At 36.9% G+C, this 12,365-nt stretch overlaps 1 protein-coding gene across 4 annotated transcripts in view; it reads left to right on the top strand.

Moving 5' to 3' along the window:
• ADAMTSL1 (ADAMTS like 1) overlaps positions 1-12,365 on the top strand; it is a 1,017,570-nt gene that overhangs the window by 729,166 nt on the left and 276,039 nt on the right. For all 4 annotated transcript variants that reach the window (XM_016960664.3, XM_016960663.4, XM_003312011.6 and 1 more), the window contains one exon: positions 10,493-10,567. In XM_016960664.3, the coding sequence (XP_016816153.2) occupies positions 10,493-10,567 (75 nt within the window). The remainder of the gene's footprint in view (positions 1-10,492; positions 10,568-12,365) is intronic.

Genomic DNA, 12,365 nt, shown 5'->3' with positions numbered 1-12,365 from the left:
AAGGATAAAGAGAAGTAGGAAAAGTTTATCAAATGGCTGCCATTTGCTGGTGATTTTTTAAAAATCATCTTTTTATTAAAAGACATTACAATTGCCTAATACAAATACAGACAATGGAAATAGAGCAAGATCAAAGTACTCTTTCTCCTTTCTTAAAGGAAAAGACTACCCACTGGTAGCACTCAGCCTTTTCATTTTTCCTAGTTACTTCTCAACTCCCCCAACCCAATAAAAATAGTCAACTATAGCTGACATTACCTTGCTTTTGATTCTTAAAATTTAAAAGTTCATTTCTCACAAGATTTATTGACTTATACTATGTTCTATATTTTCCAAGTATACTCAGAATATTCTTAGGGCTAGAGCCAGCCTATTTGCTATCAATTTGATATTTCCAGCTTTGCAGAGCTCTCATCTGTATCTGTATGATTTGAAATCACCTGGAGATCCTAAAGCTCTCTCTCTACCTTTCTTGCATGGTGAGGTCACTTAACTCATTTATATCAAGATAAAATTAAGCTTTTAATACTTAAAAATGTGCTTCTCAGACTGTGGCTTATGCTGACGTATAATGGCCATGGGTAAACATATTCTTGGACTATCATTCTAGCTCAAAGATTTTGAGGTAAAGTACGCTTATAATAAAACACAGGCCTCTATGTTATAAAGTACAAAATACATATGGATTTTTTAAAGAAAGCACAAAACATTAAAGAAATTTCCACTTGCCCCTGGCTGCTTTGGGCTATCCTCACAAGCCACTCAAGGATATATTCATTCAACAGCACATATTTAATTGGCACCTGCTATATGCTGAGGAACTGTTCTAGGTGCTGGAAACAGCACAGAACAAAACAGAAAAAATCCATTTATCTTCCTAGGAGCCATGGAAAAAACAAACCAGAGCAGGAGAACAGGAAATGGGTATAGGCTGCCAGCCACAGGTGATGCAGGGGAGCTGCAATTTTCAGTAAATTAATAAAGAAAGGACTCACTGATAACATGGCATTTAAACAAGGATCTAAGGGAAGTGAAAAGGGGTCACCATGCAGAAGTCAGGGAGAAGAAAATTCTAGGAAAAGAGAAAAGCAAATGCAGGCGTCCTGTGGTATTTGCATTCGGGATATATTTTATGAAGAAAAAAGAAGCCGACTAAAATGAGGTGAGTTTCAAAAAGGCTGGAGAAAATGATATGAGGCTGGGGGAAGAATGGCACAGATATTGTGGGGTTTTTTGTAAGTCTGAATGAAATGGGAAGTTGTTGGAGGATTTTGAACAGAGGAATAACTTGATCAGATTTCTGCTATACTGAGAATAGACTGTAGTTGGAAAGATATTACACTAAGCCAGGCCACAGATGACAATGGCTTGGACTGTACCAGTAGCTGTGGAAATGATGAGAAGTGATCCAATTCTAGATATACTGCACCTGTATTTATTTTCTTTCTTTCTTTCTTTCTTTTTCTTTCTTTCTTTCCTTTCTTTCTTTCTTTTCTTTTCTTTTTCTTTCTTTCTTCTTTGTTTCTTTTATTGAAACAGGGTCTCACTCTGTCACTGAGGCTTCAGTGCAGTGGCACTATCACAGCTCAGCTCATTGCAGCCTTGACCTCCTGGACTCAGGTGATCCTGCCACTTCAGCCTCCCCAAGTAGCTGGGATTACAGGTGCACACCATCATGCCTGAGTAATTTTTGTATTTTTAGTAGAGATGGGGTTTTGCCATGTTGGCCAGGCTGGTCTCAAATTCCTGGCCTCAAGTGATCTGCCCACCTCAACCTCCCAAAGTGTTGGGATTACAGGTGTGAGCCACGGCACCTGGCCACCATTTTAAATTTTAGCCATTCTTATCAGTGAGTAGTGGTATTTCATACTTGTTTTTATTTGCATTTTCCTAATGGCTAATAATGTTAACATCTTTTCATGTTGTATTATCTTGCAATTGCTGCTGTAACTAATTACCACAGACTAAGTGATTTAAAGCAACACAAATTTATTATTTTATGGTTCTGGGGGCGTCAGAAAACTGAAATAGGTTTCACTGGGCTAAAAACAAGGTGTTTGCAGAACACAGCTCTGGAAGCATTGAGGGAGTATTTCTCTTTCTTCAATTTTGATTTTCCTGCTCCTGGAGCCTATGCACATTCTTTGGCATCTTCAAAGTCAGTAGCTTAGCATCTTCAGATCTCTCTCTGACTCAAGCTTCCTCTTCTGCCTGCCTCTTCTATATTAAAGAATGTTTGTGATTACATTGAGTCCACTCAGATCATCCAGGATAATCACTTAATTTTAAGGTGACCTGATTAGCAATCTTAATTCCATTAGCAACCTTAATTCCCCCTTGCCACATAATATTACACATTCCCAGATTTAAGGACATATTTGGCAGGGGAGAGGGATACATTAGTCTACTTACCACAGTGTGCTTTGTTCATCTTTTGCATAGTGTCAGTTCAAGTCTGTTGCTCATTTTTAAAAAATGTGTTGCTTGACTTTCTCTTGTTGAGTTTTGGGAGTTCTTTATATATACTAGGTACAAGTCCTTTGTGGGATATTTGAATTGGAAATATTTTCTCCATCATAGCTTTTTTATTCAAAATTGCTTAATGTTATCTTTCACAGAGCAGAAGCTTTTCATTTAGATGAAGACCAGGCTATCATTTTTTTTCTTTTACGGCTCATGCTTTTAATGTCATGTCTAAGAACTTCTTGCCTAAGACCAGGACACAAAGATTTTCTCCTGTGTTTTCTTGCAGAAATACATTTCACCTTTAGATCAGTGACCTATTTTCAGTTATTTTTTGTATAAGGTGTAAGTTTGATAGGTAGCTTGAATTTTTTTTTCGTATAGACGCCCAATTCTTCCAGTACCATTTGTTGAAAAAGACAGCCTTTTCTCTTTTGAATTGTCTTTAAACCTTGTCAAAAATCTATTGCCGTTTCTGTGAGGGTCTGTTTCTGGACTCTATTCTGCTATGTGTCTGTCCCTTCATCAATACTCCATTTTTTTTATTACTGTGGCTTTAAGGTAAATCTTAAAATGTGGTAGTGTGATTTCTCCAACTTTGTTCTTGTTTTCAAATTCATTTTGGCTATTCTATTCTGGGTCTTTGCCTTTCCATAAAAATTTTACTATCTGCTTGTCCATATCTACAAAAAGTCTTGCTGGGATTTTTTTGTGTTAATTCTACAGATTGATTTGGAGGGGGTAGGAATTAGCATCTTTAGCATGTTAAGTCACTCAATCTATAAGGTATGAGAATTTTATGTCTCTGTTTACTTAGGTCTTATTTTATCTCTTTGATGAGCCTTTATTAGCTTTCAGCATGAAGATCGCATATACTTTATATGATTTACATCTGTTGTATTTTTTGTAACTATTGCAAATGGCATTATATTCTCTTTTTTAAAATTAGAGATGAGGTTTCACTATGTTGCCCAGACTGAAGTGCAGTGGCTATTCACAGATGTAATCATAGCACACTACAGACCCACACTCCTTAGCTCAAGTGATCTACCTGCCTCAGCCTCCCAAGTAGCTGGGACTACAGGAGTTACTGCGCTTGGCTTGGCATTGTATTCTTTATTTCCGTGTCCAATTATATATTCCTAGTTCACAGAAACATGATTGATTTTTGTGTGTTAGCCGTGTATTATGTAAACTTGATAAACTCACTCAATACCTCTGAGTTTTTTGGTAGATGACTGGGATTTTCTCAATAAACAATCATGTTGTTTACAAGTAAGAGTGGTTTTGCCTCTTTTCAATTTGTAAACCACTTTTTTTTTTGTAGTCTTATTGTACTGGCTACGCATGCAATACAATAGTGAATAGGAATGATGACAATGGAGGTCCTTATCTTATTCCTAATCTTAAGAGGAAAGCATTCAGTTTCTCACCATTGAGTATGATGTTAGCTGTAGGTTTTTATAAACGCCCTTTATCAGATTGAGGAAGTTCCCTTCCTTTCCTGGTTTGCTGAGAGTTAATAACATGAAGGGATGATGAATTTTATTAAATTCTCTTTTACCTCAACTGACAAAGTCATGTGGTTTTTCTTCTTTAGATTGTTATTGTGATGAATTACATTAATTGGTTTTTAAATAACCAACTCTGCATTTCTGGGATAAACTGTACTTGGTCATGGTGTATTATTCTTTATATAGATTTCTAGTTTGATTCGGCAGTATTTTGTTGAGGCTTTTTATCTGTGTTCATGAGAGATACTGGTCTGTCATATTCTTTTTTGTATTGTCTTTGTTTGGTGTTAGTATTAGCACAAAATGGCCTCAAACGATGAGTAGAGGAGTAATTGCTTGTCTTCTTTTTTTCTGGAAGAGATTGTATGGAATTGATGTTATTTCTTCTTTAAATGGCTGCTACCATGCCCCAGTGAAATTTTCTGGATCTGGAGATTTATTTTTCAGTATGTAACCTTATGAACTTATGGAACACCATTATAGTAACTATTTTAATATCCATTCTGTGTTTGGATTGATTGATTTTTCACTTTAATATGTGCTGTATTTTTTTGTTTGTTTGTTTCTTTGCGTGCCTCATTATTTTTTGACTTGATGCCAGACATTACAAATTTTACTTTCTTGGGTACTAGATATTTTTGTATTTCTATAAATATCCTTGAGCTGTGTTCTGGGAGCAGTTAAGTTACTGAAATCAGTTTGAACCTTTGGGGTCTTAAAATGTGGTAGACAGGACCAAAGCCATGTTTGGTCTAGAGCTAATTGTACCCTTTTACTGAGGCGGGACCTTTCTGAGTAGACTACTTAATGTTCCATGACTTACAAAGTTTGTCACTTTGGCTGATGGGATAAGATACTATTCTCAGCCCTGTATGAGCACCGTGTACTCTTCTCTATAATTCTTTTGTGTAGTTCGTTCCCCAGGCCAGGTAATTTCCTCACACTTATGTATTGATTAGTATGCTGCTGGCTACTTTAAGGAAACCCTCTTGGGTGTCCAGAGTTGTCTTTCTGTATAGCTCTCTCCTTTCTGTTACTTTGTCCCAGAAATTCTGACTGTTTTTGTCTCCTTGGACTCTTGGCTTTGTCTACTCAATTCAGGGAATCTACTGAGCTCTACAGGTCTTCATACTTCCAAAGCTGTAGCCTAGGAACTCTATCAAGGCAGTAAGCTGGGGCAGTGTTGGGCCTTATCTGATGTGTTTCCTGAGTATACAGAATTGCTGCCCTTTTTTGCCTGATGTCCAATATCTTAAAAACCATGGTTTCATCTGACTTTTTGATTGTTTTAGACAGAATATTAAATCTGGTTCCTGTTAGTTCATCTTTGTCAGAAGCAGAAGTCTTGGTGCTGGGCTTTCAATACAGCTCTGCAATTACATAGAGCTAGCCGACTTTTGACTCCTTCTACGACAATGCAGTTAAGCACCTGTAATTCTGATTCCTCATCTCCCTACAACCTCCACAGCCATTTGGTTCCTAGAGGTTGAATGTGTTCCAATATTGTCTTATAATTTTCTCCCAAGTGGCTGACACTCATTTTGTGAGTTCGATACTGGCTGTTTTGATGTTAGCACCTGTGTAGGCAACGGTATCTATGTCAGGATTATTGCCTGAGTGAGAGGGAATATAAGATACTACTGATTGTGAGATGTATTCTGATTTCATATATGTTAAAGCATGAAAAGTTGTCCCTCTTGGAATCAATGAAATAGGGTATTTTGACAACAGAACTTTTTAACTGATTACATATAAAGATGAAGTAGAGGATGGCTCCAAGTTTTCTGGCCTAGGCAAATGGAAGGATGAAGTTCTCCAGATGGGAATGAGGAGGGCATCTTGTTTGGCCTGTCCAGTATATATCTTCTATTGTGCAATTACAGATAAACCAGGGAGAAAAATCGAAAGCCTCAGATGCTCAACTTCTTATTTTGTTGGATATATTTTAAGAGTAATAAAACTGTCATGAAGATGTAAAACATACCATTTAAACCTCCTCAAGATTGGCAGACTATTTTTATACATAGTCAATTGTATTTTAAAATGACTCTCTCATTTTTAAAAATAAAATAAAATAAAGTATCAGCTCCATAGGCATAGAGGGAAGAGTCTTTAAAAACATGAACTCATCAACGGATCTAAAAATAAGATAAACTCAGATATCAGAATAGGAAATTCTGTCTTTCAAAATATTATCCTCATCACCTTTCTCTGACACAGCTGTGAATCACGCAGAACATCCACATATGACAAGATTTTAAAATGAATATAAAATATTCTATATAGAAAGTTGTGTGATATACATATAGATAGATATTTTTTGAAGAATTCTTTTAGGTACAGTCCTTGGGAAGAATTTTCTTGAGAAAAGACATTTGCAACCCATATCTGTGAAATGACAGAATTTATGATTCCCATGGAAATTTTGTTCATTGAATGGAGAAATGGGTTATCTGGTATCTGAAGCAGATCATTTAGAATTGTTGATTAATAAGCTAGAAATATGTCCTGAAGACTGGCATCATGGTTCAGTCAACAAAGCCAGAATAGATTAGGGCAGATGCACTCAATCGTAAAACAGTGCGCCTTTGTAGGAAAGGGCACCCAGAGGAATGTGCAGCACGGTGGGAGAGGATGTGGCCCCTGCCTCGCCAGCTATACTAATGGCATTAATCACCAAGGAGGCAGGTGTTGCAACCAGATTGCTCTCACATCCTAAGAGATCTTAAACACCACTCTGTGCACAATATTGTAATAGATGCCAAGTAGAAGCATCTTCCAATCCATCCCAAATCATTGAGGATTTATCAGAAAGTGAGACAATTATTAATACATAAACAACTCAAAAGTGGCTTTTTATGAACATGCAGAAAATGAAATTTTTAATTGTTTTCCCTATTTTGTTTTTTGTTAAATTAAGAGTACTGTTCCTTAAAGTATGTCCTAAGATATATCAGCTGATTTTAACAGATGACACATAAGAAAAAGTTTTTATGGATAAACATGTTAGGTATACACGGGGTTAAATAGAGTGAAATGGGTTTCTTTGGTGCAGGGCTCCTAAAAAAATGAATGAATATGCTTTGGGAATTTCATCTGTGGGGTGTAGTATTTTGTATTTCCCCCATATTTTATCTTAGATCCCTTTTTCAGGACCATCTCGTGGGGCTAGTGCTTTGTTTATCTTCTTTGTCACTGAATCCCTAGTACCTAGCATGGAGCCTGACACTAAAAGACACTCCAAAAATATTTGTGGAATAAAGTAATGAATTTGCAGATCGTTTAATGTCTGGCCAGGGGTCCATCAGCCCTTTTCAGAATAATATATAAGAGAAGGCTGTGGCTCTTCCTACTTCTGTGCCATGTGCTGCCAACTGCTAGAGTTTGTACCAGCCTGAGTTGCTTCATTTCTCTTTGACTAGGTGAGTGCAAGGGGCATCAGAAAATACTATTTCACCTGGTCTACTTTCTCCATATACCCTCTTCCTCAACAACTTTCTAGGAGGTTCTTCTCCTCTCTTTTTTGGGGGTGCATGCAAATGTTACCACACCCTGTCTTCTTTAGGGAACATACAGATATTACAGCATCAGCCAAAAGCTAGGGTATTAATGCTTCAGTTTATGGAATGTGAGTCACTTCCCAGCAGAGCAAGAGGGAGGCTGCATGAGCTGTGTGTGGGTCAGAAGACTGCTGCTGAGCATGGCAGGGCCAAACAGAAAGCTTTCCTTTTACTTGCACTTTATTTGACCTGTGGGTAAACAAAGACTTTCTATTTCTAGAAAGTCCCATTGTTTTAACTGCTTTGAGTTTCTTTTGCAAACTTAAAAAGTCATGTCTTTATGCAAGGCGTTTAAAGCTCTGTAGGCCCAGTCTCAGCCGGGTGTGGTGGCTCACTCCAGTAATCCCAGCATTTTGGGAGGCCGAGGCGGGTGGATCACAAGGTCAGGAGTTCAAGACCTGCCTGGCCAAGATGGTGAAACCCCGTCTCTACTAAAAATACAAAAATTAGCCGGGCTGCAGTGGCAGAAGTCTGTAATCCCAGCTACTTGAGGCTGAGGCAGGAGAATCACTTGAACCCAGGGGGCGGAGGTTGCAGTGAGTCAAGATTACAATCACGCCACTGCACTCTAGCCTGGGTAACAAAGTGAGACTCCATCTCAAAAAACAAACAAACCAAAAAAGCTCTGTAGGCCTAATCTTAACTTTTTTTTTTTTTTTGGTTCCTTTTCTATGTTCCCCTTACACTTTTTTTCTGTTGTTGTTCTTATATACCACAAATTCTTAGCTCTCTGAAATTCAACAATGTATGACATTAAAAACAGCTATAAGATTTTATTATGAGTGGAATATTCAACTTTGTAGAGAACTCGATAATGTAACCTCTCCGGGGAAGGAATTGGGAGCATATGATTCTTTTTTCTCATTCAACAGGTAATGTGCTAGGGGCCTTGGAGAGTTGAAACACAATTTTAAAAAAAATAGTTTTTCAATCCCTGTCCTTTAAGAGATTTGGGGTAGAGAGAGGAAAATAATGTTTACAGAATACTTACTGTGTTCCAGGCTATACATCCCTATATCTAGATTCATGTCTATATTTATATCTAGTCACGACAATAGTATAAGGCAAGTTTTGTTTTCCCTGTTTTACAAATGAGGAAACTGAAGATCAGAGAAGTCAGGTAACTTCTGAGATTCACTAATTTAAACTAAATTCTCCTAAAGATAGGATGATAATATTAAGGTTCAGAGAAATTGAGTAACAATTGGGATTATCTTATTTAACCTAAATCTTTCCAATGATAGGATAATTATGTACACTGTTAAAAAACATATGTCTGAACAGGCCAGGTGCAGTGGCTTACCCATGCAATCCCAGCACTTTGGGAGGCCGAGGCAGGTGGCTCTCTTGAGTTCAGGAGTTCAAGACAAGCGTGGGCAACATGGCAAAACCACATCTCTACAAAATTACAAAAACCATCTGGGCGTAGTGGTGTGCACCTGCAGTCTCAGCTACTTGGGGTGCTGAAGTAGGAGGATCTCTTGAGCCCGGGAAGCTAAGGCTGCAGTGAGCTGTGATCACACTGTGATAGCGAGACCCTATCTCAAAATAATAATAATAATAAGGGCTGAGTGCAGTGGCTCACGCCTGTAATCCCAGCACTTTGGGAGGCTGAGGTGAGCAGATCATAAGGTCAGGAGTTCGAGACCAGTCTGGCCAATATAGTGAAACCCCATCTCAACTAAAAATACAAAAATTAGTCGGGCGTGATGGTGGGCGCCTGTAATCCCAGCTACTTGGGAGGCTGAGGCAGAAGAATTGCTTGAACCCAGGAAACAGAGGTTGCAGTTGAGCCAAGATCACACCACTGCACTCCAGCCTGGGTGACAGAGTGAGATTCCTCAAAAAAAAAAAAAAAAAAAAAGAATATGTAAAAATATATGTATATATTTTTATATATATAAATATGTATATAAATATATATTTAATATATATATTAAATAAAAAAGATAAGTATGAACAAAGAATCACACAGGGCTTCTGAATATGCTGGTAAATATTTTAAAACCTGCCTTTCTCTTGTCTTCTGAAGTGCCTTTCTATCCATTTGATCTTGGACTATGCATTGTACTTCCCAGAAATTTCATTTCTTCATCAGAAAATCCTCTGTGCCAATGTCAGAAGTTTTGGGTGAGGGAGTAAATAGTATAATTTAGGTGAAATTTAAACTCTGCAGTACCATAAAAATATAAGATACTGTCATTACAAATGGAGTTCTGATTAAGAATGCCTATGATGTATTTGAGATGCATGTAATATAGCTCTAATTTTTAAAAATGTCTGCGTCTAATGAATTTAAGCTCAATTTATAAATAGAGTGAAAAGAAATCTATTATAAAGTGATCTGTGGTTCAGTCAATTTCTAAAAAAAATTTTAAAATAGGGTATAGTGTAGAGAAATGTTAAGAAACACTTATGGGGTGCTTACTACATATAGTATTAGGAATAGATATTGTGAAGGATATTTAAGAACTAGAAGGCATGATTTCTGCCCCTGGGGTGTTCAGAGCATACCAATATATCTTCACTTCTCTTACCTGTTCTACTCATCCAAGATACTCTGCTGGAGAGAAGTCCAGATTTTGATGTAATAAATTCATCCTTTAAACATTATAATGTATTTTTATGTTTTAATTCAGCACAAGTGTTTTTGATCATATAAGACCAGATTTTAAAATCGAAAATGAAAACTTGCAAACCAATTTTTCAGTATATCAAAATTCCTATTTTTTAAAAGGCCAAATCCTCTAGGAGTTAACTAGTGACTAGCATCTTTGGCATATTTTATTTTGAGCAAAGTGAAAATGTTGATTTCTAAATATTGGCCTTCACATTTCAAACACTTAAAAAAACTGTAGTTTTTAAGGTATGTAAGTCAGTGCCTTTATTTAGAAGGCAATCAATAATTTTGTGTCAAGTGACATGCTTTTAAGATTTTGCTTTGTTTCTCTCTAGCGGATGATACTGTGGTTGCAATTCCCTATGGAAGTAGACATATTCGCCTTGTCTTAAAAGGTCCTGATCACTTATGTAAGTAACTCCATTGTTTTCCTTTGGGAATTGGGAATTGTAGTCATTATTATTTCTTTTGTGTTCCCAGAAAAGATTAAAACACAAGAATACAAATCTTTCTACTCTATCATAATATGATATTTTGAGTGCTTCTGTTTATCTTTTAGCTGCCTGATGAGATGGCAGAAACCCCTGTAGTAATTATCTTTAACCACAGTCATCCTGAAAAATACAAAATAGATGCTCCTAATGGGTTGTTCATGGGTTAAGCACATGTTTATGCTCTTGTGAGTGTTATATCTCATTCTCTTTCTTCTTCCTTTCCAATCTCAATCTTTTTTTGCCTTGCCTCTCCTTTTTTCTTCTTTCTTCTAACCCCCTTCTCTTTTCTTCCTTCATTCTCTTTTTCTACCTACTTTCATGTTTCATTACTTCCGTCAATCCAGAGGAACATAGAAACACCAAACAACCTTAACATTGTAGCATTTAAAGAAAACAATCATGATGTAACTAAGCATCCCATGTTTTAAAGAAAATTCAGGGCCCTCATATCTTAAAGATAGCTACTGGGATTCAGGATTGAATGGTAATCATAACCCCAAAGATCAAATGGCAGCATGGCTCCTCCAGGGTTTGTGCAAAAATCGATCTTCAATCATGCCAAGGCAGCAGTACAGAGCCACCTATTTCTTATTATTTAGTGTTGTTTAGATACAGACCTGTAAATTACAAGAAGAAAATTATAGGCTATAAACAAAGAGAGGATGGGAGGGGATATGGTAGCATTTTCTATAAAATTCAGTTTCACTGAAAGGCTTCACTTCAGTTGGTTCCTTGAGCATTTCTGATTTCCTCCACTGTGATTGTTCCTGGGTTTCCACAAAGCCATCTATCATCTGTCCTTTCTCCCCTCCTACACAAATGCCTGTGAAACCAATTTAGATAGCAAGTATTATTTTTTAGTAGTTGGATTATGAATGAAATCACGCTAAAAAGGCAAACAAGAGGAAGACAAATTGAAGCCCATAAAAGTCAAGATAGCCTACAGTAGTCTTTCTAGATATAAAAATAAATAAATGTCATGGAAGAGGTGGGATTTGAAAGGCCTTGTGAAGTAAAAGAATAAGTAAGGTACAGTTCAGACAAAACCAGAAAATGCTGACTAAGTCACCTTCTATGGATTCAAGTTTGTTTCTAATCCTGAACAACCTTGTAAAATATAGTGTTCACATGTCAAAAGATAATGTATGTGTGTGTATTATTACCACTCAAATGATTCATTTTTTCCCCATTTGAGAATTGGAGAGGACTAACTCTCCACTAACTCTCCACTCAACTAACTCTCCACTCAAAAATAGCACTTTTGTGAGCAGTAACAGATACTGAAATAAAATATTCAGGCCAAGATCATCACCAAGTGGGGGACTGACTCTTCATTGCGGAAGAAAGAACCCATAGGAGTAGATTTAAGGGGGAAATTTATTTTTATAAATGTATTAGTCTCCTAGATTTCCTAATTATGTGATCACAAAGAAGCTGAAGAATTGGCCTTGTTTGATTTAATTATCCTAAAGATTTGATGAAAAGCAAACTGGAACCTGCTTTTCTCTCCCAACAAACATACTATTGGTAGCATATGTATAGCTAAATCATTTTTCCTTGTGTGTTCTTTTATTGTATTTGAAATATAATTCAGCAAAATGAATGTGGGAGTGAATGATACCCTGTTTCTCTTTTGCCCTTCACTCCCAGAAGCTGGTACAGTGTGAAACCAACCTTAAATATTTTGGACCAAACCAGAATAAGATGAGGCGAT

The sequence above is a fragment of the Pan troglodytes genome, chromosome 11 (assembly GCF_028858775.2).
Source record: "Pan troglodytes isolate AG18354 chromosome 11, NHGRI_mPanTro3-v2.0_pri, whole genome shotgun sequence".
Classification (NCBI taxonomy): Eukaryota; Metazoa; Chordata; class Mammalia; order Primates; family Hominidae; genus Pan; species Pan troglodytes.
This window is presented reverse-complemented; position numbering and strand designations above follow the sequence as displayed.